This window comes from Ammospiza nelsoni, chromosome 13 (assembly GCF_027579445.1).
Source record: "Ammospiza nelsoni isolate bAmmNel1 chromosome 13, bAmmNel1.pri, whole genome shotgun sequence".
Taxonomy (NCBI): domain Eukaryota; kingdom Metazoa; phylum Chordata; class Aves; order Passeriformes; family Passerellidae; genus Ammospiza; species Ammospiza nelsoni.
In genome coordinates, this window is record NC_080645.1 from 21,426,551 (window position 1) to 21,451,913 (window position 25,363).

Here is a 25,363-nt window from a genome sequence, read left to right on the forward strand (position 1 = left end):
GGGCCCGCCGGTTCCGGGTTCGTCACTTCCGCTACCGCCGGTTCCGGTCCGGTCACTTCCGGCCGGGCAGCCCCGCGTGTGCGGCGCGGGAGATGCGGCCGCTCACGGAGGCGGAGACGCGGGCGGTGTTCGAGAAGCTCGGGAAATAGTGAGGGGCCGGCACCGAGGGGATCGGGAGGGCTGGGCCGGCGGGATGCGGGGATCGGGCACAGGGACAGCATGGGCACCGGGAGGACTGGGCCGGCTGGATCCCGGGGAAGGAGGAGACCAGGGGGACCAAGGGGGTAATGGTACCGGGGATCGGGCGGGGGACCGGGAGGGCCGGGTCCTGGCGGTACCGCGGCAGGAGGGGCCGGGCCGGGCTCACGGGTCTGTCCTGCAGCATCGGGGAGAACATCCAGCTGCTGGTGGACCGGCCCGATGGCACCTACTGCTTCCGCCTGCACCGGGACCGCGTCTACTACCTGAGGTGAGTGCCGGGAGGGCAGGGAACGGGGCGGCCCCGGGGCGGCCCGGCCGAGCCTGGAATTGCCCCACTCCCGGTGCGGCCCGGCCGAGCCCAGCACTGCCCCGCTCCCGCAGTGAGAAGCTGCTGAAGCTGGCGGCCAGCGTGCCCCGGGAGAGCCTGGTGGCCCCGGGCACCTGCTTCGGGAAGTTCACCAAGTCCCAGAAGTTCCGGCTCAGCGTCACGGCCCTGGACTACCTCGCGCCCTACGCCAAGGTGGGTCCCGGCCCCGAGTGGCCCTCGCAGCCCCACGGCCCCTCAGAGCCCCGAGCGGCCATCACATCCCTCACAGCCCCACGGCCCCTCACAGCCCCACAGCCGCGAGCAGCCCCTCACAGCCCCACGGCCCCTGCCCACCCTGCGGCCCCTCACAGCCCTGCCCCTCTCCCGCAGTACAAGGTGTGGGTGAAGCCGGGCTCCGAGCAGTCCTTCCTCTATGGGAACCACGTGCTGAAGTCGGGGCTGGGCCGCATCACGGAGAGCACGGCGCAGTACCAGGGTGTGGTGGTGTACTCCATGGCTGACGTCCCGCTGGTGAGTGCCCAGGCCCTGCCAGGGCTGAGGGGGGATAGGGGATGGGGACCCTCCCTCACGTCCCCTTCACCCCCAGGGCTTCGGGGTGGCTGCCAAGTCCACGCAGGAGTGCCGCAAGGTTGACCCCCTGGCCATCGTGGTGTTCCACCAAGCTGACGTTGGGGAGTACGTGCGGAACGAGGACACGCTGACATGAGGGACCCTCGGGGACCCCCAGGGACCCTTGTGCTCTGTCTGTGAGTGTTCTGGGCTGGCACCGACTGCGTCCTGCACCGTGGGTGTGGGAAGCCCACCCAGAGTGGGAGGGAAGTGTGGGGAGCTGCCAGCACAGAGCCCTCAGGGGCTGCCTCCAGTGCGGGAGGACGGGCCCTGGCCCCAGCCTTGTCACATAAAGCCTGATCCTTTTTTCAGTGCCTGTTGTCTGGTGTGGAGGTTCGGGGGGAGTCAGTCCTTGTTCCTCCTGTGGGGAATGTGACACACTGGGGTGTGTTTGGGGGGATTGATGAGGTTGGGGGGAGCCTCAGAGGGAGGATGAGCTTCAGGGGAGGGAGGGAGGGAGGGAGGGACCAGCAGCTTTTAGTTTCACAGAGGCTGGATGGCTTTAGCAGGCAGTAGTTGCTCCCCGGCCTCTGCCAGGGGTTCCTTTATTGGGAGTCTGGTAGAAAAAGCCCCTTAAGACACCAACAGTGGGTAGGGATGTGACAAACCCACACAGCTCGCAGAACTCAGGTGACAGCATGGCTTTTGACTTTTCTCGGGGTGATGCCAGGGCTAGAGCTGAGGCAGGAGCAAGGGGAACTCTCCAGCCTCCTCCTGGAAGCAGAATCCAGCCTCTGCTCCTACTCTGTGGTGGGACAGTGGCAGCCAGATCACCTGGCTCTGCAGGGCATCCCTGCCCTGCTCTAGCACCTCTGGCTGCCCGAGGTTTGGGCATGGAAGAGGCGCTTGAGGAAGCAAAGCTGCAGCACCCCGGACAGGACAATGACACAGCTCTGGGCCATGGACCACCAGTTGATGTAGTTGTAGTTGGACTCCAGGAGGAAGGAGTCAGCCCATTTCCTCATCCGGGCAAAGTTGTAGAAGCGCCACATGTGGAAGGTGTGCATGTGCAGCTTCTGGATGCTCGCCTGCAGGAGAGGCAGAGCCATGCTCAGAGCTGCCCCAGGGGCTCAGTGCTGCACTCAGTGCTGCACTCAGCCCGAGCAAAGGCCCTGCTCAGGACATGCCCAGCCCTGCTCTGCTGGGACACCCTGACCCTCACCCCAATTGCCTCCAGGGTGTCGTTCAGCTCCTTCTTTTCTGCTGGCTGCTTGTGCTCCATGTTGAAGTCATCGTAGTACACACCAAAGTTGAGATACACCTGCATTAAGCCAAAGTGGTTCTGGTGGTTGTCCAGGCAGAGCTGGTAGAAACCTGCAGAGGGAAGGGGGTTGTTGGTCCCTGGTGGAAGGGCCCCAGGCAGACACATCCCGAGTGCTCAGCCCCCCAGGAGCAGTGGGTGCTCTGGGGAGCCCTGGCTGGGCAGGCTCAGAGCTGCTGCAGGGGTTGGGGCTCACCCGTGTCCTTGGTGAGGAAGTTGATCTGTCCTCGCACGTCCTGGGACACTCCCAGCTGGAAGCCATTGGGGTCACTCGCTGTCACCAGGATGCTCCTGCTGTTCCCAATCCCCGTCACCCGCTGGACCTGGAGGCAGGGGACACCCGAGGGGGATTTGTGGCTCCTGTTGCGTGGGGATGGAGCTGTGCCAAGCCCTGAGGACGTGTTCCTGTGGGGCTGCACAGAGCTGGGGGAAAGCTGCCGCTGCCAGGCACAGCCATACCCTGGCTCTCCTTCAGGCAGCCCAGTGTAAACAGGAGATGAAAGGGCTGGAGTTTCCCTGTGGGAAGGGGACAGAGCTCAGGGACACACCGTGCCAGGCTGTGCCACAGCCTCTGGCCAGGCAGTGGAGGGCAGAGCTTCCAACAGTGCCAGAGCTCCCAGCACCTCTTCATGAGCTTAAATCAGGTAGTTTCAAAAATGCATGGGATTGATGAGGGATAGGGATTAGGGTGGTTATATTGGGAAGATATTCTTTCTTGAGGTGAGAGTGGGGAGACTCTGGCACAGGGTGCTCAGAGCAGCTGTGGCTGTCCCATCCCTGCAACTGTCAACCCTCAGGTTGGACAGGGCTTGGAGCAATCTGGAAAAATGGAAGGTGTCCCTGCCCATGGCAGGGGATGGAAGGAAATGAGCTTTAGGATCCCTCCAACCCAAACAGTTCCGTGATACTGCCTTAAGAAAGGCACAGTCCCTGAGGTGCCACAGGAGCAGCACGGGGTGGATCCAGCCCAGCCTTCCCCTGGCTGTGTCAGCGATGTCCCAGGCCACGTCCCCAGCACCCACCTCGTAGCTGAAGAAGAAGTTTCCTCCCTGGTGTGAGAACTGCCAGAAGCACTCGGCGGTGCCGGCGGGGACGACGATGGCGAAGTCGTAGCGGTCGGCGCCGCGGAACAGCGGCTCCTGGCTGGAGCCACCGCTCAGGGGCTCTGTCCTGGGGCAGCCAGCGGGGCCCAGCAGAGCCAGGAGCAGCAGCAGCAGCATCCTCCTGCTCCCCGGGCTGCAGCACTGGCTCCCCACGCAGAGCAGGGCAGTGTGAGGCACGGGGTAATCATTAACCACAGCACGGCCGCCGTGGCCCAGGGTGATCTGAGAGCTGCAGCTCCGACACCTGCACTGCCAGGGCAAGAACAGGACACAGCTCCTGCCAATGGGGCACCACCAACTGGCACTGCCCCTCGCTGCCCCACATCTCTGACTGGTGCTCCTGCTGCCCACAGCTCTCCAGGGAAGGGATTTATGGAAGGGGAGGAAAATGCGTGGCCACAGCCAGGGGACAAGGGACACTCAGTGCAGCACCTGCAGCTGAAGGACAGAGGGGCAAGCAGCTGGTCCTAGACAAGACTTCTCCCAGCCCTGGCTTTGCTGGACAGCAGCCAAGAGAAACTTAAAACTAAATTTAGCAAGTGCCCCCGTATCACACCTGACCTAACCCAGAAACTCCTGGTTCCCATGTGCACTAGCATGTCACAGCTCCAGGGCAGTGCTGCTTCTGCCCCAGCATTTCCACCCACAAGGCAGAAATTCACACTTTCACAACTCTTGAACAAGAGTGTGTTCTTAAACAAGAAAGGAGCTTTATTTTACAAATGACCGTTCCACCTTTGGCACTTGAAGGCAGGAACATGTGGCACCCTTGGAGCTCACACACAGCAAGGGTATTACCAGGAAAAGTCCAAAGAAAACATGACCAAAGTCAGACAAAACTAAAAATTTCAGCATGGAAACAGCAAATAGATCCAAGTACTGAAACACAAAGTAATTTTAGCTTTTTTAAGCCTCAGAGCTGGAAGGAAGGAATTTCTCCTCACATGTTAGCCCCCCATTAATGGGGAAAAAACAAACCCAACAAATAGATCCTCTTGCCTGGATCTCTTCTCCACAGAAGTGCTGGGACTCAGTGCTGCCTGTTCCACAAGGGAGTGATGGCAAACAGGTGAAACAAGTGATTCAGTGAACAGACAACAAACTCAAAAAAGGTCACCTATGAGATCATCCTCACACCTGAGCAGAGCAGACAGCTGGGATTCATTCCAGAGGCTGCAGTGGCCAGGTGGACAAAAGTCTCAATCTAGATTCATGCTGGGAGGCTGCACAGCCCCTGCCATGTGCAGCACGCTGATCTCTGCAGAGCCAGCTGGAGCACAAAGCTCCTGGTTCCTCTCTGTCATGGTTCTGCTGTCAGAGGGACTTCCCACACTGGCACAGACTGCACCCTGGGCCAGCTTCCAAAACACAAACTGAGGTCCAAAAACCAAAAGAAAGTCCTGTGGCTCCAACTCAGAGCATTCCCAGTTTCTTCATGGTCCGCCAGCGGTCCTTGATCATCACAGAGGTGCGGTTCCTGAAGGGGAACTTGAGGCAGATGGTTTTCCACCTCCCTTCCCCATACTTCTTCACCCCTTCCTTGATCCACTCGCTCTCCTCCATGGTCCATTTCTGCAAAGAGCAAGGAAGCGGCTGTGTGGCAGAGCCTGCTGCCCTCATCACCCGTGCCAGGAGCAGCAGGGAGGGCACACAGGTCCTGGCAGCACACACAACACCCCAGCGCTGCAGATGTGCAGCAGCTGCCTTCCCAGGGACCAGGAGAGGTCCTGGTGGCACCAACGTGGGACCTGCTCCTGGCTAACAGCTGCCAGATGTGTGTCCCTCACCTGAACAACCTCTCAGCATGAGGGAACTTGGCAAACCTTGCTTTAACCAAAGGGACATGAGGCACATTCCCAGTGCCCTGCAGGCAGGACAGGCCCAGCTCCAGCCTCTTTTATCATGGAGACTGCAGGGACACTGCCCCACTGCAGGGCCTGCTGCAAGCACCCAAGGCTCCACATACCTGTTTCTTGGAGCCAGAGTTGTTGGAGGCTTTGTTTTTCTCAAGTGATGCTGGAAAACAAGGGAGAGAGTTACATTTCCATGATTTGGGAGGTACAGACCTCCCTGAGAGGCTGCCTTGTGCTTATCTGCTGAGCTGTGCAGTCAGAGCACCCTGTGACAGCAATACACCCCAATTCCTTGATGCCAGCCTCCCCACAGGATTTCTGGTTTCAAAATTCAGCCCCCAGGCAGCAGCAGGACCCCTGTGAGTGACCCCCTGCCAGGACTAGCACAGGTAATCCCTGCCAGGGGGACTCTCATACCTGCATTTGCAAAGAGCTCCTCCTCATCACTCCAGCTGTCCTTCTCCTCTGTGCCACAGGAGCTGTTCCACCTTCCTTGGAAGGACCTGAAATCAGGTGAGGGTTTACTTTACTTTACTTCACTGGCTCAGGAAAAGGTGCTTTGGGGAGCAGGTGCAGGGCCACCAAGCAAGCAGAGCCAGCCCCTGGACACTGTATTTCTTAACAGGTGGGAAGCAAGAGAAGGATGGTCCTACAGACTGGCCAGGGATGCTGAAAGTGGGAGAAGTGTGGAAAAACATGTGTTCCTTGTACTGGAATCACCTGCCAGGACCAGCTGCAGCACCTCACTAGCAGCAGGACCTGAACATTTTCTCCTCTTCATTAACCCAGAATTAATTTTAAAGCCAAACATAAGGGCAAGAGAGGGTTTGCTGTGCCCAGTTCCACGTGGGCTGGACGGCAAGGTCAACACTCATCTGGGGACACAGGGCAAGGGTTTGGTGCTCAGGCCACCAACACCAGCAAGACAAGTCTGGGGGCAGAGCAGACAATAGCACACGAGACAGGCTTCATACTTCTCACTCTGGGCAGACAAGGGCTCCTCAGGCACTTTGGGAGCAGGTTTGGAGGCAGAAGAGACCACGTGCTCCTGGGAAGAGTCGGGGCACTCGCTCGACTTGCTGGACGAGCCGTCCAACTCCACGATCAGATTGCTTATGCTGAACAAGTTTTTGATGTTATGGGGTATTTCAGGAGGCTCTGAGGTCTCAGAAGCTTGATTCTCCACTTCTCTGCATCTCTTGGTTCTGTGGGATACAGAAGGAGACAGTTGCTTGGGGGAAGGCAAGTCTGTTTGGTCCAGTTTGGTGAAAAGGGCGTCCGAGTCCCCGGAGTCCGACAGGATCTTGAAAGCTTCTCTCAGAACAGAAATCCCATACGAGGTTACAGCTCCAGGGGGCTGCCTATAAAATAAACACAACCAGGAGGCTTGTAGGGAAACTGCCAAGGGAGCTCTGCTGCCCAGAATGCAGCCTTGCCCTCCACTGGCATCCCCAACTCCTGGCCCTGCAGTGCAAATCCATGGAAGGGGGCATTCCCAACCCTCCAGCGCTCCACTACAGCACAAATCCATGGAAGAGGGCATTCCCAACCCTCCAGCACTCCCTCCCACACAGCACAGTGCCCCAGGTGTGGGGAGCACACCTTCCTGCCCTTCCCAGTGCTGCTCCATGAGAGCAGCCACTGCCCCCTCCCTGTCACTGCAGCACTTCCTTCAGCAACTGACCCAAACCACCTCAACACCTTCCCAGGATCCACCTCTGGGCTGGCCTGGGCAGGCATTTGGGGAATTAGGAGCTGCCTGGACACAGGGGATTACCCCTGGGAAGAGACCTTGAGGCCAACTGCATCCACAATCCAGAGCCAGAGCGCTGTGCCCACCTTGGTGATTCCCTGGTGGGCACCCTGGGGGGATCAGGGGCTGCTGCTGGTTCTTTAGCTACTTCCATGGGCTCTGGAGTGCCCTTCAGGATCTCATATGCTGCTGGTAAGTGTTCAGGTGTTGCTGCTGGGTCAGTGGCTACTTCCATAGGTTCCACAGCTGCTGCAGAGCCACCGGCTTCTTCCATCATCTCTGGAGCTGCTGCCCTTTTTGCTGGGCTGGCAGCTCCCTCCAGGTCTTCTGCTGCTCCTGCAAGCTCTGGAGCTCTGGCTGGGCCCTCTGCCCTTGCCAAGGCCTCTGGAGAGTTGGTTGGGCCCTCTGCCCTTGCCAAGGCCTCTGGAGAGTTGGTTGGGCCCTCTGCCCTGGCTGAGTTCTCTGGAGCTGCTGCCTGGTCCTTCAGCCCATCTGCAGGCTCAGGGGTCCCCAGCGAGGATTTTGCTTTGCCGGCGTGCTCAGAGTCCAAAGTCTTTTTCAATAACTGAAAACAGAGAGAGCACAGCGCATTACAGACACGATTCCTTGTGCTCCCACTCCATTTCATCCCCTCCCAAGGGTGTTCCATGGATGGAACAGTTTGTGTGACCATATGAACCCTTTAGGAAGGGCTGGATTTAGAGGGCTGCAGCTCACGCACCGTCAGCAGCGCCGGCTCCGAGTCGTCCATGTAGCCGCGCAGGAACTCAAAGATGCTCTGCTGGAACTCCTCGTAGGAGAAGTTCTTGACCTTTGGATGAGAGAGATTCTTCTCCCGGATCACAGCCAGCCACTCGTTCCTCTTCTTCTGGAGAAGGATTCATAGGATCAGGTGAGAACACTGGGCAGGGACAGGGCAATCAGTGCCAGCCACAGCGAGGGTGTGGGCAAGGATGGGCCTCTCCTGCTGGGCATTCTCCAGGCACAGCCAGTTAACACTGAGATGAGGCTGGGAAAAGGCCAGGGGAACAGGACAGGAGCAGCAGAACCACCTTATTTCAGGAATTCTCCTTGCCTGCAGTGCCCAAGCTCCCTACTGCCCGCAGGAACAGGAATGGGGACTCCTGCTGCGCCCAGAACCCGTTGGGAACTGAGCTGGAGGCTCATCAAGGGATAAATGGTGATGCTTGGAGGGCTTGTGAGGAAAGCTGAGTGACAGGGGTGACAACCAAGGTGCCAACCCAAACAGGGAGCACTGGGGGACTGAGGGACCAGCACTCCAGCAGGATTGTTTCCACTTTGGCCTTGTCACCCCAAACCTCCCAGGCCACATCTGACCCCCTCTGGACACACTAGCAGCTCCCACTTCATCCCAGCACAGACTCACTTGGTTCCTGGGCTCCTTCCCCATGTGCTTCTTAACGATGTCAGAAGCTTTCTCAAACTCCTTGTTTCTGATACACACAACAACAGCCTGCAGATGAGAACAAGAACAGGACAGACTGAAGCAGGCACAGGAGCAGCTCAGTGCCAGCTCCACTCAGAACTCCCCATCACTGCAGGGAGGAGCTTGCACACAGTGAGGGAACCCCACACGTGAGGCAGCTCCCACCAGCACCCACACGAGACAAAAACTGCACCACGTATTTACTGAGAAACAAAAGGATCTTACAGCTTCCTTCACCATTTTCTGCACGGCCTCCATCGTCCTGTCTGCCACAGAGAACTCCTCACGGATGAAGTCCAGGACCATCATGGCCGACTCCAGGGGGGTCAGCTCTGACTCTTTGTCAAAGGTACAATCTGGAAGAGGCAGGGCAGCACTTTGGAAGCCGAGGCAAAGCAGAGTCACCAGCCCGATGGGTTCGCTGCTCCCCGTCCCCCAAACAGACAGACAGACAGGAGAGCCCCCCCTCACCCGCGGGGACCCGCACGGCCCCAGCCCAGGGCCCGGCTCTGTGCAGGGACAGCTCCGGGAGCGGCGGGCACACGGACATGGAACGGGGGAAGCAGGGGCAGGCTGCACAGAGCAGGAACGGGGCCGCACGGAGCACCGGGGCCGCAGAACGGGCCGGGCACCTACCGAGGTTCTCGCCCTCCTCGACCCGCGACAGCAGCTGCATGATGCGGAGCATCTGCGCCATGTCCGGCTCCCGCTCCAGCGGCCGCACGAGCAGCGCTGTGGGACAAACGGCTGGTCAGGGCTGCGGCCCGCTCCGGGAGCCGCGGGCACCCCCGGGCCCGGCCCAGCCGCTCCCCGCCCGGTCCCGCGCACCCTGCATGATGTCGCGGAACTGGCGGAAATCCCGGTTGCGCCCAGAGCGGTAGGCCTCGATGGCCCGGTGGAAGTAGAACTGCAAGACCCAGCGGTTCACGGTCTTCTCAGGGAGCGCCGCCATCCCGGCTCGGTCAGGCTCGGGGTCGCGGTCGCCCTCGCCGTCCCGGTCCCGCTCCGGGTCCCGCTCCCGCCGCGCCGGGCGTCGCGTCGCCATGCCGCTAGGCCCCAGCGCGCCGGAAGTGACGACACCAACGCGGCACCACGGGACCCTCGGCGCGCCGCCTTATGTAGAGGCCTCCTCGCCTACAGCTCCCGGCGTGCATCGCGCCAACTCCGCCACGCCTACAGCTCCCGGCGTGCACCCCGCCAAAGCCGCCACGCCTACAGCTCCCGGCGTGCACCGCACCAACTCCGCCACGCCTACAGCTCCCGGCGTGCACCGCGCCAATTCAGCCACGCCTACAGCTCCCGGCGTGCCCCGCGCCAAAGCCGCCGGTTAACGTTGTCGCCGTCTGGCGGCCGGGAGGGGAATGGCGGGTCCCGGCGGGAAGGGCAGCGGGAGCGGCGCAGGCGGAGGCAGAGCCGGGGGCACAGGCGAGGGCACAGGCAGGGGCAGAGTCGGGGGCACAGCCCGGGGGCACAGGCGGGGGCACAGCCGCTCCCTGCGGGCTCGGGGTCGGCCCGCTGCCCGTCCCCCGGCACCCACAGCAGTGAAACGCCCACCTGTAAGTGCTGGGACCCCTGAGCGAATGTGTCACCTGAGCAGGCCTGGCTGTGTTAAACTCGTGTCACCCGCAGCTGGCAGTGCCACCCTGCCAGGGCACGCCTGGGTTTTTGCCTTTTTCTGGAATTCAGAACACCCCCCGCTCTCCTGCGCTCCAGCTCCTGCCGATCCCCCTCACCTGGAACAGCAAACCGGGTCCCTGGGCAGGATTTGGGGGCCTGGCTGTCCCACGGTCACTCGGACCTGGGGTAATGAATTCCAAGTCCTGTCTTCCCAGCGAGCTCCCTAAATCCCAAACAGAACTGGGGCCTGGAGCTGATCCTCGGCATCACGGCGTGGCTCCTCGGCCCAGGGGACATTGCCGACTCTGGCCTGCAGGCTCTCTCACCTGAGGTGGAAAAGCACGTGAAAATTCCTCTGGCATGAGGTGATCTGGGATCCTCCCTTCCCTCTGCCCCAGGCCAGGACAGGAGGAAACACACATGGGAAAAATCCGTGTGTCAGACGGAAAACAGAAAACTGGGAGGGATTTTTATTGGCAAAAAAGGAAGATAAAAATAATAACGTGTGTGAGGCAGAGGGGTCACCTGGGGCGGGGGCTGCCCTGGGGAGCAGGGTGGGAGCGGGACACGCTTGGAATGCCCTGAAGGATGTGACACCCACGGGCAGATCTGCTTCCCATGAGATCCCAAGGTCTCTGCAGGGTTTGGATGGGGCGGTGACGTGACAGATGTCACGAGAGCAGAGCTGGACAAGGTGATAATTCCTGAAGTGTTTCTGGAGTGGGGAGGGCACGGCATTGGCACCCAGTCCAGGCTTCCCTCCCTCACCACTCCAGGGCCTGCCTTAGCCAGCAGTGTGGTAACAGCACCCAGGGCTGGAAAACAGGGCTGGAACAGTGAATTCCAGAGAAAATGCAAAAACGAACCCACTGCTTTGCTCCCTGAATCGTCTCCAATAAACAAAGAGGAAGCAGGGGCGATGGAGGCAGGAGCAGGAGTGGCAGTGCCTCACTTTCCAGTTTCACTGAGTCCTCCTGCGGTGTCACCATCAGGAAAAGCTTTGGGGTTCCTCGTGCCAAACAAAGCACGGGGCAGGAAGGCACAAACTGCAGCCGTGCCTGTGCACCGGAGCCTCCCCTCACTGATTTATGGCTTTTGATGAAGTGATTACAGATGAAAGAAAATATTCCAGGGAACAGGATCTGCATGTGGCCGTGGTCCCGTGCCTGTCACATCCTTCAGGAGGAGTTAGAGCAGGAAACAGAACAGGAAAAGCACCAGGGCCCCTGCTCAGCAGGCTCTGGGCTGGAGCACCAGGCAGGACAGCAGCTCCCACAGCAGCTGGGGCTGCCCCAGGCCGGGCTGGGAGCCCCTGGGACAGGGGAAGGGTCCCTGCCAGGGCTGGGGGCACTGGGGGAGCTCCAAGGTCCCTTCCAGGACCATTCTGGCCTTAGAAAAGCGGTGGAGAGCCACAGAAAACCAGGGAGCAGTGGAACAGGGGACAAGGGAAATGTGGAGGAGGGTAATGAGATTTCTTTGAAAACCACAGAGAAACCCTACAGGCATGAGGAGTGGAGAGGAGGAAGCACAGAGGCATTTACTAAGAAACCCATGAAGTAGATTACAGAAACTCTGAACCAATCTGAGCAAAGGTAACTCATCCTGTTGGAACTGGGCTGATCTAGAAGGAAAGGGAAGGATCTAGAAGGAAAGACATTGGTTTAGAGAGGTGCCAAGAGCTGGGCTGCCTGGCACTACAAGGAGCTGGAAACACACAAAATCCTGGATTACACACAGAACCAGGGAAACAGCCCTGATGACTGGGAAAAGGTAGACAGAAAGGATCAAAAGGGGCAGCAGCTCAATATTTAACATTTAATACTGATTAGGTTTCAGAACAGGCTGAGCCTTTTACATCCCAGTATCTGGGTAGGTGAATGTACGGCCTTGTCCAAACGGAGAACTTCACCTGAGCTCCCTTCAGAGGGATGTGTGACCGGCTGGGCTCTCCCTGCTCACAGCTTCAGCCTTTAGCCAGTGCTGCTCCCAGCTCAGCGCTGACAGCACGGCCCTTCTGCCTCCTCGGCACTTGTTAAACAAACATGCGCTGCCCAGCCTGTACCTGCGCTGCAACGCAAGGGAATACATGCCACGAATGCCCGTTCACAAAGGGAAACCACCATGGGGTTCGTGAGGGGCTCGGGTCCCGGAGCTTCTGAGCAGCCTCTGACCCCGGAGGGAGGAGAGGATTCCCCAGCGCTTCCCCTCAGGCCTGGCTGTGAGCTCTGCTTTGGAACCCGGGCAGAGCCACGCCTGGGGATGCGCTGCACCGCACCGGCTGTTCCGGGCTGGGGGCGGCTTGGTGACGGGCACGCGGGTAACGGGGCGGCTCGGAGCCAGGAGTGGGGGAACGGGGGCTGAAGGGAGCGGGGTTTGGGGGGGGAGCAGGGGCTGAGGGGAGAGCAGGGACTGACGGGCCCGGGGCTGAGGGGGGTTCCGGGGCTGACGGGCCCGGGGCTGAGATCCCGATCCCGGGGCTGAGATCCCGATCCCGATCCCGGTCCCGATCCCGGTCCCGGTGCCGGTCCCGGTGCCGGTCCCGGTGCCGGTCCCGGTGCCGGTCCCGGTGCCGGTCCCGGTGCGGCCTCAGAGGCGACGCTCGCGCGCCGTTTCCCGCCTTTGGCCCCGGCCGCTCCCCATTGGCTCACGCCCGCCGCCGCGCTCTCCCATTGGCTGCGCTGGCAGCGCCCCCCTCTGGCTTGCTCCCCATTGGTCCCCGAGCCCAACGGAGCCCGCGCGGGGCGTTGCCATCGCTACGGCGGCCGGCGCGGGTCAGGGCGCGCGTTCCGCGGAGGCGCGCCGGGCAGCATGGAGGGCGGGCGGCGCGGAGAGGCCGCGGCGGCGGCGGCGGCCGGGGACGGGCCCGCGCCCGTGTTCACCCTGGAGGAGGTGGCGAAGCGCAACTCCAGCCGTGAGGCCTGGCTGGTGATCCACGGGCGCGTGTACGATGTCACCCGGTTCCTGGAGGAGGTGAGGCCTGCGGTGGGGCTGCCCGGCCCGGCCCGGCCCTGAGGGGAGCGGGGACAGCCGGGGCTCTGTGGGGCCCGGAGGGCCGGGGGCGAGAGGAGGGGGCGAGCCGGCCCGGGCCGGGTTCGGGGCGGTGCCGGTGTCCCGGGGGCAGCTCCCCGCGCCGGGCCGGGCCGTGCGGGCTCCCCGGGCCTCATGGCCGCGCCTCTGCTCCGAGGGGACAGAATTGAAATCCTTCCAGACTCACTGCATTTGTCTTCTGCATTTGAAGATTGAGAGTGGTGTCCTAACTGGTGAGAGCTGGGAATGGAGTGGAAATAAAATAACAAAACAGTAATGCCCGAGGGAAGGGCATGAAGTTGTGCTAGGGGGAATTTAGGGTGAATATCAGGAAAGGTTCTTCCCCCAGAGGGTGCTGGCACTGCCCAGGCTCCCCAGGGAATGGTCCCAGCCCCAAAGCTGCCAGAGCTCCAGGAGAATTTGGACAATGCCCTCAGGGATGCACAGGGTGGGATTGCTGGGGTGTCTGTGCAGGGCTGGGGTTGAACTTGATGATCTCTGTGGGTCCCTTCCAGCTCAGAATATTCTGTGATTCTATGGTTCTATGAAAATCTCAAAGGGGTTTATCCCAGTTTAAAGTAACAGCAGAGACTCTGTGGCATTTGCAGGGCAATGTACAAAGGTTGGGCTGAACCAGCTCCAAAGAAGACACTTCATTGAAATGCACTTGTTGCAGCTTGTTGGTTGTGCTGGACTGAACCCAGCTCTGGTTTCCCTCAGGCCCACACGGCTGAAGCTGCGTGCTGTGCAGTGACAGAGCTGCTGTGGAGAGGGTACTGGTGCATCAGGCAGGGGGGCTGATCACTGGCAGCTCCAGGCTGTGCCTTGCTCTGCAGCTCTCAACATTTATTGATGAAGTTGGACACATCTGGTTTCTTCTTTGGGTCCAGAAAATGACTGAATCACAGAATTGTCCAGGCTGGAAAATCCCTCCCAGACCATGGAGTCCAAGCTGTGCCCAATGCCCACCTTGTCCCCAGCACTGAGTGCCACCTCCAGGTGTTCCTTGGACACCTCCAGGGATGGGGGCTGCACCCCTCCCTGCCAATGGACAGCCCTTTCCATGAAGAAATTCCTGCTGATGTCCAGCCTGTCAGGGAGCAGTGCACAGGCAGAGGGTCCCCTGAGCCTCCTTTTCTCTAGGCAGGGCAGTTTGGGGGATGAGATGTGCAAGGTGGAGGCAGGACACTTGGGTGGGAGGGAGTTGTGGGTGCTCAAAGGCCAAACAGATGCGGGGGAAGACCAGGCAAAAGCTTGGAAAACCATTCACAGCTGGTTTCTGAGTATGAAAATGCTGGGTTAGGGTTTAGGAAGAGCCAGAAGGAGCTGGAGCAGCTGCAGGAGCTGTGAATCTTGTCTTACACTTGTCTCTGCTGTGATTCAGAGTGGGGACACTGCAGGGAGGTTGAGTCCTCACCTCCATGTTCTCCCTAAGATGGAGCCTGGGACCTGCTCCCTGGGGCACCTTGGCAATTATAAGTGAGCCCAGACAAACACTTCAGTCCCAGGCAGGTTAGCGGTGCCCTGGGTGCCGCCTTGAGGTGGTGTTTCACCCTGGGATGGTGTTTCACCCTGGGATGGTGTTTCACCTTTCCAGGCCCTTTTCCCCGTTTGCGTTTTCCTGACATGAAAGAACCCACTTGGACGAGGGAGAGGGAGAAGAATGAGGGCACTGTTGGGCTGTGCCAGCGTGGCTGACACAGCGCTGGGCTGTGCACACCCCTTGTGGCAAGAGTGACACAGGGGAGCTGGGGATCAAGGCCTCATTTATTGGCAAAAATCCTCTGTGTGTGTGTGTGTGTGTTACCCTCTGAGTGCTGGGGAGTGCTGTGCAGCCCCTGGAAGCAGCAGTGCCAGTCTGGAGCTGCAGAGTGCTGGAACCAGCAGTGCCAGTGTACTGGAACCAGCAGTGCCAGTGTGCTCTGGAGCTGCCCAGCAGTGCCAGTGTGCTCTGGAACTGCCCTGCAGTGCCAGTGTGCTCTGGAGCTGCCCAGCAGTGCCAGTCTGTTCTGGAGCTGCCCAGCAGTGCCAGTGTGCTCTGGAGCTGCCCAGCAGTGCCAGTGTGCTGGAACCAGCAGTGCCAGTGTGCTCTGGAGCTGCCCAGCAGTGCCAGTGTGCTCTGGAGCTGCCCAGCAGTGCCAGTGTGCTGGAACCAGCAGTGCCAGTGTGCTCTGGAGCTGCCCAGCAGTGCCAGTGTGCTCTGGAGCTGCCCAGCAGTGCCAGTCTGTTCTGGAGCTGCCCAGCAGTGCCAGTGTGCTCTGGAGCTGCCCAGCAGTGCCAGTGTGCTCTGGAGCTGCAGTTCCCTGGGCAGCTGGAGCTGCAGAGCTCGGTGTTCCCCCTGCCCCGTGTGCTCACTGCAGCAGCAGCTGTGGGTGCCCCTCCTGGCCTTTGCTCACAGATCTGGCTGGCAGTGCTGGCACGTTCCGTGGGTGGGGTTGTGCAGTCCTGGGGAAGTCACCGCTGAAAGGCTGAATTTGGCTTCACAGTTCCTGCAAATTACACACTGCAGGTCAGGCAGCCCGAAATCCCTGTGCTGCTGGAAGTGTGGGCCAGTTAAAGTTCCCAGTTCACATTATGTGTAAGAGGAGTAACAGGACATCTGTCACATAACGACACTTACTGAATTGTAAGAACACAATCCAAATCCAGGAGATGTGCAAAGGCAGCAGCTGAAGTGCTGCAGGTGTTCGTGGGAGATGCAATCTCCTGTGCTTCAGAGAGCCTGGGAGGGCCTGACATGAAATGGGATTAATTTACAATCTAAGAGAGCCTCTTGGTGATGTGTTTTGTCCCAGATCTGGGTAAGTGACCTCAGCAGGACACCTGTTATTGCAGCGGTGCAGGTCAGCACGTGCAGGCTGTGGCTGGAGCAGCAGGCTGTGTGCTTGGGGCTGAGGGAGGCAGCTGTACCTCCTGCAGCAGCTCTGGGTCTGTCAGGCTCACACTTCACCACCAGGGTATCAAAATCTGAGCTTTTGACTTGTGCACAATCTGTAAGAGACTTATTTAGGGTCCTGCTGGAGAGATACAGTTTCTGTCCATTTTCACATATGAGCAGGGAGTGTGGAGATGCAGGTTTCTCCAGGAAGCTCTCATGTCTGTTATCTGAGCCCACAGGCCAGAGCAGCCCCCACAGCTCCGTGTCTCAGCACGTGCTGCTGCTCCTGATCCCCCTGATAAGTGGAGCAGGAATCCATTTCCAGTTCCCCGCTGGAAGGAGCCTGGGCTGTGACAGCCCTGACCCAAATGGCTCGGTTGGTTTCAGGGATAGTGTTCTTCAGGGGAAGGAGGAGCACCAGGCACCTGAGTTTCCTCCTGCTGCCTTGCCCCAGCTTGGCAGAGGTGTTTTTGGAGAGCCTTTTCCCTGCCTTAGAGCAGCACTGTGCAGGATGTGTGGAGCATTCCTCCAGGTGACTGCTCGTCCTTGGGTCTGGCTTGGATGGTGCTGGACATGATTATTGCACAGCATAACCCTTCCCTCTCCTGGTTTATTTCTTTGACTCTGAGCGCTAGGGATGAAAGTTTCACCCCTCCTCAGCCTGGTGTTGTTATCTCTCACCTGACACAGTGATCTAATTAGTCCTGGAGCTTAGTGTGGCTGCTGAGCTCCTCTGTGTCTCCAGCAGGTCTGGACCAGCAGCTCCCAGCCAGACATTTGCAGACAGGTTTTGGGGTTTGTGGGGAGGGGACAAACAGGGGATGTGCTCTTGGTGGCTTTTGCTGTGTGCCCTCATTCCCAGTCACTGTTACTGTGTGTGCTGAGGATCCAGTGACACAGAGAACCCAGTTTTATTGTCACCTCTCTCCTTCTGGTTTGCTTTTGGCAGTTTCTTGTCACAAAGGGACATTTTCCAGCCATTGTTTCCCCTGAAGCAGTCTTCCTCCCCCCACAGTTTGCCCCACTGTTTCCATGTTTTCCTGCAGCTTTGGGCAGGTTTGTGGCACAGTCCATCACTTCCTGTACAAATAGTCTGGGTTTGTGTTTGCTGGGCTAGGACAAGGTGGGAATTGTTTGGCTGCAGCGCTGCTGTCTGGAGGACAGAGCCCTTCAGAAATAGGAGATGCCAAAATATTTTGAAGGTCTTTTTCTTTTAGGCTTGGAGATTGCGGTGAAAGACAGATGTGCACAAATAAAAAATTGTTGATTTAGCAAGTACAGAGAAAGGCTTCAGAGGCAGAGATGTAAAGAAGAGTGAACTTTACTGTTCTCCTTCTCTCTTGAATTTTCTCCTTCCTCTTGTCTCTTGCCTGTGGAGAGACTGGATGTCACTGAAAGCTCCACTGCATGTCCCTGTTGCTGCAGGGTTTTGTCTGTCCTTCTAGGGTGAATTATTAGAAAAGAAGATTGTCTGCTTAAAATGCAGGTATTTTCCTGTCTGAAATATGAGACTTCTGATGAGGCAACCCTAAGGAGTTATTGTAAAACTCTCAGATAAATGGGCAGCTTTTCAGTGGATCTTAGCTGGAAACTGGGCAGTTGTTCTGAGCAGTGTGAGCAGGTAACATCCAGCAGTCCCTGCTGTGGCTCCTGTGGGATCAGAGAGCTGAGGGTTGGTGTGGGAGAAGGGGCAGCCAAGGGAACAGCAGCTGGACACAGGGAATGAGCCATGGAGCTCAGCCTGTGACAAACTGTGTCCCTCCACGCTGCCCTTTGTGGCTCTGAGGCAGCTCTGTGTTGGTTTGGTGACATACCTGGACAATAAGGGACAATTGCAATCGAAGAGCTGTGACAGGGGCATTGCAGGATTGCCTGCAGCAGCCCACTGGAGCCATCGGGGGGGCTGGTTTGTGTCCCCCTGTGTTTGGTACAAGGGGGGACGGCCTGGGGGGAATATTCAGACTTTGGCAGCAAAAGCAGACAAGCTGAAGGAAGAGGGGGGTGGCAACTGCTCTGTGTCTGTGGGGAGGAGAAGGATGTGACAGAGAGAAGCAGGTGTGTTGTTCCTTTGATCTGAAATGTGGCCCAGCATCTCTTCTCCAGTTCAGGGCTGGTTGCCTGCAGCCCTGGAGCGCTGGGTTAGTCCTGTGGGTGCCCTGGGATGTGTGACCACTCTGTTGGTGTAGCTGGATTAGCTGGTGGTTCACACTCAGCCTGTAAAGGGATTGGCCTTTGCCAGGTCTGTGGTTCCATGGCCAGGCTGTGCCTGGAACTGTGACATTAACAGGGGACAGAGCCAGCAGAGCCACACCCGGGGTTTGTGCCACTTCATCCCACCTGAGACTCAGCTGTGTCTGCTGCCCCCCACAGCAGTGGCGCTGGCACTGTGGAGCTTTGGGGGTTTGGCTGTTGTAGCTCTGCATCTCTGACATCAGTGGATGATATTAAACAGTGTCATTTTTGTGGTACTTCATGATCTCCTCCCCCAGGTCACTGGTGGTTGCACATGGGATCAAGTTCAGTATTGCACACCCGTGTGCAGAGTCAGCCAAACATCATTTCTGTAGTACCTGAAGAAGGAGAATATCCTTTCCTGTGAATTCCTGAGGAGAGCCTGGACAGTTGAACCTCTGGCAGATTTTACTGATGGTGTTCCTTGAGGCATCCAGCAGTGGGCCTGGGAGGAAGGCTGGTGACATCCTCACTGCCTTTCTGCATCCAGCCCTGGGCTCACCTGGACTCTTCTCTTCCAGCACCCAGGTGGAGAAGAGGTGCTGCTTGAGCAAGCTGGCAGAGATGCCACTGAGAGCTTTGAAGACGTGGGGCATTCCACAGATGCCAGGGAGATGCTGAAGCAGTACTACATCGGAGAGGTGCACCCGGTGAGTGCCCCCACCGGTGAGTGTAGCCCCCAGACAAAGATACAGGCTGTGCCTTGGGAAATAAGTCAGTACTTGAGGGGCTCAGGCAGTCCCTGTGTTCAGGGTTTCTGCTGGGGAAGCTGAACTAAATTAGTCTTGTCCTTCCACTATTCACAACAGATTTCTCACTCCATTTAAATCGGGGCACTTCAGCTGAATCCATGGGTTCCCTCTGTAGCTGGTGGAAGCATCATCCACCTTTGCCTTGTAAATCTGAGCTCAGGAGTGTGAGAGTTCCCAGGGGCACAGACACCTTTCTGCCTGCCTTTGGGTGCCAGGGAAGGACTTGTTTGAAAACTGAGCCCAGGCAATTACCTTTGTACAGAACAATTCCCTCATAAAGGCTGCAGCCTCCCTTTGAAGTCAGCACTTACCTCTTTCTTCTTCTTTTTCCGCCTGACAGAGTGATCGTGAAAAGCAAGGTTCTAAGGTAAGCTCTAGCATTTCAGTTTTCTGCTTTTATTTAATGTCACGTCTTTTGGAGGCTTTTCCCCCCCCTCTTTTTCCTGTGGAGCTTGTGGCTTTGTGTTTACGCAAACTACACACGAATAAATTTCCCAAGCAAATTCTACCTTTGTTTTTGTTCTGAACCTCAGTGGGCACCTCAGTGTGGAATTGGGAGTGAGTTTTTGTGCCCTTTCTCTGCTGGCAGCAGCGATGTTTTTTCCACACCTTGAGCCACGGACCATTTTTTGCATTTCTGGCTGTGTCCTGACCACGGAACTGGTTTCCTTGTTGTTCCCTCCGGGCCAGGAGACAGCAGCAGGGGCTGGCTGGCAAACAGGAATTCGCTGTTAACTGCCTCAGGGATCAGTGGTGTTGCTTAACACTCAGGTACTCCTGGACTAGAACAGGGCAGAGTGTTGCAAAAATGCCTTTGGAAGGGATGGGGAGAGGGAAAAGGCAATAAATAGAATCCCAGCTGGAGGTAAACATGTGCCTTGCAGCTGGCTGGGCTGGGAGGCCTGCACAGGGCACAGCTCTGCCTTCAGCAAGGCTTTCAGGAGATGTTCCTCTGAGCAGGACCACTTGCAGAGCAGCAGGAATCCAGAAGGGAACTGTCTGCAGAGAAATCAAGGATAACTCAGGCTGGGTAAAGCCTATTCTTAGATAAGGAGCTGTGTGATTATGTTCACCTTAAAATTTATTGTTTCATTCAACTCCAATTCATAAACACATGCTGAAAATGTGCACAGAAATCAATGATGATCCGAGTAGCTCTCTTGGATCTGAGTTAAATACTTTATTCGAGTATTTTTCTCTTCTGATCAATAAGTCCAGCACGTTATGCACAGCTTAGGGCTCTTTCCAGAGTGCATCATCTGTGGTAAAGGAGGTTCTAGTGTAATTTAAAGATGGCAGCAAGAGAGAGACTCAGTAATGTACAAATAAATAAGGGGGAAGCACAAAACCACCCCAAAACTGTAAAAGTGTGATGCAATAAGCAAGGCTTTATTTTGAGAGGGGTGCAAGTTCCAGCATGAAGCTGGTGACTGGGTGGGACCGATTGGATTGATGGAAGGAACAGGAAGATGACAGCAGACATCCCCAAAAGCAGCCATGCTGGTGACAGGGGGCGTTTGGGAGAGGAGGGTGATTTTCCCTCTGTATTTGTAATCACACGTTCAGGCTTGTCTCATTAGCACACATTTAATGTTTCTTTGTTCCCCTGCTCACTCACTCTTTCCTCCTCCAGAATTCAAGTAGGACATCCTCAGACCAAACCAGGTACAGTATCTCCTGAAAACAAGGGTGAGAAATGGAGGGGTTGGGAGCCTGTTTGTAGAGCTGCACGTTAACTCCAAAGGGCAGGCAAGTCCCTGGGGATGTGCTGCAGTGTCCTGGCAAGCAGATCCTCCACAGCAAGTGCCAGAGTGTGCACCTCCCTTGCTGGATGTGAGCCTGGCTCTGTGCTGGGCAGAGCCAGCGTGCCAGTGTGTGGAGTTCTGTGCCCCCTGTGCTGGTGTTCATTGGCACTGGCTGCATCTCTGTAACCACAGGGGGTGTTTGGGTGGTCTCTGTGGGCCCAGGGGTGGCACAACACAGGGATGGGTGGGTTTTTGGAGGACTTTACCATGATCAGCCCAGTCTAGATGAAAATCCTTAAAACCAGCTCAGGGCCCTGCTCTCCTGCAGCTCGTGCAGGAGTTTTGTTCAGGAGGCTGCTGAGGGTGAGCCTCTGGAGTGTGAGCAAGGCAGATTTACTGGGGCACAGCTGTAGCCGTTGCCATCCTTGAGTCAACAGTGTTGTTTGTACAACACAAATTACAGCCTGACTTATTTAAGGAAAATAAAACCAAACCAACAACAAACCCCCCCCCACTGGTCTCTGGATGTGCCAAGCTGGAAACTGCAGCCACCCAGCTGCTATTTTATAAGGCACGAGGCCACTCCTGGGCCTCATGGGGGCTGGCAGAGCCTGTGCCTGGGGACAGTGGGGCTGCCCCAGCTGTGGCCATGGTTAGGGGGCCAGCCTGTGGGTACAGCTCCCAGGCATTCCCTGGATGTGCAACAAGGGATGAATATTGGGGATGGATTATTAACTAGGTGCTTTCTTCTGATTTCTGTGGTGTGCACGTTTTAGTTTGTTGTTTCTTTTTCTCTCCCTGTAGTTCCTGGTCAACATGGCTGATCCCCATCTTTGGAGCACTGGTTTTAGGTTTAATGTATCGTTATTACATGGCAGATGGGAAAAGCTCCTGAGCTGGCCTTGCTGGGGCCTCAGACAGCCTGAGAAGAGGGAGAGAGAGAGAGAGTGTGTGTGCAACACGTGGAGTTCTGCTGCCCTTAGCCTTCCTGCCTTGCTTTTAGCTCTGAGTCTGTCAAGTGATGTTGATATCCATGGGACCAAGCTAATTCCAAACTCTGTCCTAACTCTGGGACCCACAGATCTGTTGTACTTCCCTCTTGCCGTGGCAGGGAAAGAGGAACTCCTGTTATTCCCTGCCCTTGGCGTGGTGTCCCTCACGCTCTCTCTCGCTCTCTCTCGCCCTCTGACATTACCCCAGACAACCTTTTCTCTCAATGCCTTTGCGTTAAGCCAGACACCATGAAAGAGCTGCCCCGGGCCCGTGGCTCTGCCTCAGCCCTTCACACAGTCAGGAACCATCTGCCAGTTGTCTCTAGCCCTTGCCAGCAAGGATGTCCAGAGTTTGGTTCTGCAGGAACGTTCCCAGAGCGTACAGGCAGCACCAACTGGAGCTGCAGGGAGTTGTTGGATTGGCCTCCTCTTTCTGTTCCTGTCTGTTTTTAACGGTTCAACAAATACATGGATTTTAAAAGTGATTCCGTTCATTTTGTAATATTTGTACTTGTCCCTTTGGAATGTATATCCTGTGAACAACTTATGCTGAATCCTGGTTGGTTTGGGTGTTTTGTGCTGTGCGTGGCAGAGCCAGTGGGAACTGGCGTGTGGCTTCTGGAAATGCAGATTCTTCTTTCTCCCTGAGCTCATGATCTGACACATGTATGGGAAAACAAACTCATTCTTACGTACTGTGAATGTGCACCAGATGGGGACAACAATTAAATCTGGTCTCTTCTCCCAAAATGAAAAGGGAAAAGAAATGCATTTGGGATCTGTGGATAATGCTGGTTTTGTCTGGGAATAGAGGAGAGTATTTCCCTCTTGCCCTGTTTTTGTGTGTTGTGCAGGCGGCCTTGAAGTGCAGACAGTGCACGGTTTGCTTCCTGTGCTGAGGCAGGAGCCTTTCCAGCTCTTACAGCACACTGATCTGGGCTTTGGGATCTGCTAAATAAAGGGAAGTGATGTCCTGGTGCCCGCTGGTGTTCAGCAGGGCTGTGCCACCGACACTGGCTCCCAATCCAGACCCCCAGCACAGCTGATCATCCCCTGGGATTGCAGCAGAAAGGGCAGTGATATCCTGGGGTCCTGCTGGGAAAACCTCCCATGGGTTATGGGGATTCTTCTCTCTTCCACAAAACTACCATGTTCTCCAAAGGTTGTATAGAAGAAATTCTGGGATGTAGACCTACACTCTGATTTTTAAAACTGAAGGCCAGGGACTTGGAGTAAGAGCAATGCCGGGGCTTCACATTTAACACAAAATTGTGAACCGTGAACTCAGTTTGGGGAAGTTTAGAGTGGATTCTGTATTAGGGAAAGGTTTTGAAGCTGGAAGGCACATGTTGGCAACAGTATCACCCTGCTGAGTGGAGGTTGTTCAGGGCAGTGCAAGATTCCACAAAGGTCACCTGGTTTGGATCCAGGAGCACCAGGCTTGCCTGAGGAAAGGGGCAGGTGTGATGCTGGAAACACACCTGTTGTCTCCATAGGCAACACTTTTACCTGGATTTAGACTTTTTTTTAATACCCTTTTCCTGGCAGTGGTCTACATTCAGTTGCATTTTGGTTGCTCTAAAGAACTTCTTGCCATTATTGACCCTTGCTCTGAGCTCTTGATGCTCCACTGTTGGGGAAGTTGCCTGTCCATTCCCATATGTTATGGAACCTTTTTTTCCTCTTAATGGATTAATTGCCCAGGGAAGACTCTCAGTCTTGTTCCAACGCTTCTTGGAGCTGGTAAGATCCTTGTCCAGTGCCTTGTGGGACCCCAAGCAGCCTCTGTCTGCACATGTGGCAGCTCCTCACAGAGCTCAGGGTGCTTAGATGCATTTGCAGAAGCCACAGTGAAGTCTCCTCCCTTCTCCATTAATGACAAGGGGCAGCATGTCTGGGGTGGAGGCGGCTGGAGAGAGCCCAGTGCTTCCAGGTGTCCTCTGGTGTGGTGGTTTGGCTGCCTTTTCTCATTCCCTTCCTGCCTCAGGGATGGCTCCCACAGGTGTGGAAGGGCTCTGGCAGCGAGGGAGGCATGAGCAGAGCCTGTTTCCTCACTCTGTGTCAGGATTCCAGAGGCAGCTCAGCTCTGGCCCCACGCTGAACCCGCACAGCCCCTGTTTGCCGCCAGTCTCCGCACAAAGCCGGGACAAAGCCGGGACAAAGCCGTCTCAGCTTTCACCCCGCAGGAACCTCTGTGGGTGGAATTCAATCTGGGCTGTGCTCCGCTCCCTTCAGGTGCTGCGGAGGAGAGCTTCAGTGAGGAGCTGCAAATGCGAGCACAGGCAGCTCCTGTGGTTAATGTGAGCCTGCTAGGGCTGCCTGGGAGTGCAGTGCGGCCCTTGCTGCCTCTCCACCGCCCGAGTTCCTTGGTGACACAGAATGTAACTGCTAATTGGGCTGGCAGAATGTAACTGTTAATTGGGCTGACGGTTTGTGGAGGACGGGTGGGAGGTCTGAGGGTGTTCCTGGGGGGAGCTGGTGCATGTTCCGTGATGCAGGCACCCACTAAATGCCATTTCTTGTACCTGGAGATTGTCTGCCTGGCAGGAGGTGCCAGGCTGTGTGTTTGCTGTGTTCAATAAACTCATTATTATAAACAAACAGGCACAGGACCTTGTCTTCCCACAGGTGTGGGATGTTTAGTAACTCCATCCCTGTTACTGTGGAATGTGTAACCCCCATGTTGCAGGCTCAAATATCCAGTGTTGGTGAGCTGTGGCAGACAAGGGATTTGCCTTCCTGTTGGTAGAGGAGGAATCTTCTTGGCAGAAGCTGGTGCTGAGCTTGTGCCAAGGATGATAGCACCATGTGTGGCTGAGTGACCCATGGTCCCTGTGGGTGTTGGGGAAGCAGCAGTTTGGGGCTAAGCTCTGCACAAGCAGCTCCTGAGTCTCCATACAATATTCCATGCTGTAATTACAGTGGGAGTTTCAAAACCTGCAGCAGGGCAGCTCCCTGCATCACCCTGATAATCCCAATCACCCCTTTGGAAGGGCCATGAGCAGGTGGCAGAGCCATGGGCATGGGTCTTCTCTGGAAGAACCCACATGGTGTGTGACGGTGGCACCACTGCCCTGTGGTCCCAGGGCTCCCTCACTCACACCTCCACGAGAAGAGAGTGTAGGAGGACTGTTTTCAATGGAAAGATGACATGGAGACCATAGATTTTGTGTCCTATTTGCATGTCTGCTTGTAAAAGAATGTAACATCCCACACCCATGGCTGTCAGCAGAATCAGGCTCTTGAAATTTGCCTAATTATGGATCTCACGGTACCATAGGCAGCCTCAGGGCAGCAGTACCTGGTTGGAGCCTCACAGGAGGGAGCTGGAGGTCAGCAAGGTGCTGACTGGGGAAAAGGGCATGGAAAATCAATGGGAATGTCTGCTTTGGTCCTGGATTTCAGCTGAGATAATGTAGGGGAAAAGGGCATGAACTGAGTGGGAAGTGCAAGTTTTGGGGAGGAACGTTGGGCTTTGTGTTCTTGGCAAGCACCGTCTCACTGTAAACTTTATTTATCTTTGATCTAGAGGAATTGGATCCAAAAATCAGAGAAATAAACAAGA

The 25,363-nt window shown here is 56.7% G+C and overlaps 4 protein-coding genes across 6 annotated transcripts; 2 read left to right on the forward strand and 2 right to left on the reverse strand.

Moving 5' to 3' along the window:
• The first annotated feature begins 42 nt into the window (after nt 1-42).
• NIP7 (nucleolar pre-rRNA processing protein NIP7) lies at nt 43-1,452 on the forward strand. The gene is made up of 5 exons (XM_059481604.1): nt 43-148; nt 383-469; nt 583-721; nt 899-1,039; nt 1,116-1,452. The coding sequence occupies exons 1-5, from the start codon at nt 93-95 to the stop codon at nt 1,233-1,235; spliced, it is 543 nt and encodes a 180-aa protein (XP_059337587.1). The 5' UTR covers nt 43-92; the 3' UTR covers nt 1,236-1,452.
• Nucleotides 1,453-1,788: 336 nt separating this feature from the next.
• On the reverse strand, nt 1,789-3,619 carry TMED6 (transmembrane p24 trafficking protein 6). Its single transcript, XM_059481738.1, has 4 exons — nt 3,422-3,619; nt 2,596-2,722; nt 2,301-2,452; nt 1,789-2,166 (listed from the first exon to the last, which is right to left on the reverse strand). Exons 1-4 carry the CDS (start codon nt 3,617-3,619, stop codon nt 1,942-1,944), a joined length of 702 nt encoding a protein of 233 aa, XP_059337721.1. The 3' UTR covers nt 1,789-1,941.
• A 571-nt stretch (nt 3,620-4,190) lies between these two features.
• TERF2 (telomeric repeat binding factor 2) lies at nt 4,191-9,625 on the reverse strand. Of its 3 annotated transcripts, none has more exons than XM_059481725.1 (10): nt 9,384-9,625; nt 9,192-9,287; nt 8,781-8,911; nt 8,496-8,582; nt 7,830-7,973; nt 7,195-7,673; nt 6,330-6,716; nt 5,773-5,858; nt 5,469-5,518; nt 4,191-5,074 (listed from the first exon to the last, which is right to left on the reverse strand). In XM_059481725.1, the coding sequence occupies exons 1-10, from the start codon at nt 9,598-9,600 to the stop codon at nt 4,916-4,918; spliced, it is 1,836 nt and encodes a 611-aa protein (XP_059337708.1). In that variant the 5' UTR covers nt 9,601-9,625; the 3' UTR covers nt 4,191-4,915. The 3 variants fall into 3 exon arrangements, with proteins under 3 accessions (XP_059337708.1, XP_059337710.1, XP_059337707.1); XM_059481727.1 differs by having other exon boundaries at nt 6,330-6,560; nt 7,830-7,976; XM_059481724.1 differs by having other exon boundaries at nt 7,830-7,976.
• A 3,341-nt stretch (nt 9,626-12,966) lies between these two features.
• On the forward strand, nt 12,967-22,283 carry LOC132079008 (cytochrome b5). The gene is made up of 5 exons (XM_059481420.1): nt 12,967-13,142; nt 18,831-18,959; nt 19,402-19,428; nt 20,695-20,726; nt 21,611-22,283. The coding sequence occupies exons 1-5, from the start codon at nt 12,981-12,983 to the stop codon at nt 21,699-21,701; spliced, it is 441 nt and encodes a 146-aa protein (XP_059337403.1). The 5' UTR covers nt 12,967-12,980; the 3' UTR covers nt 21,702-22,283.
• The last annotated feature ends 3,080 nt before the right edge of the window (nt 22,284-25,363 follow it).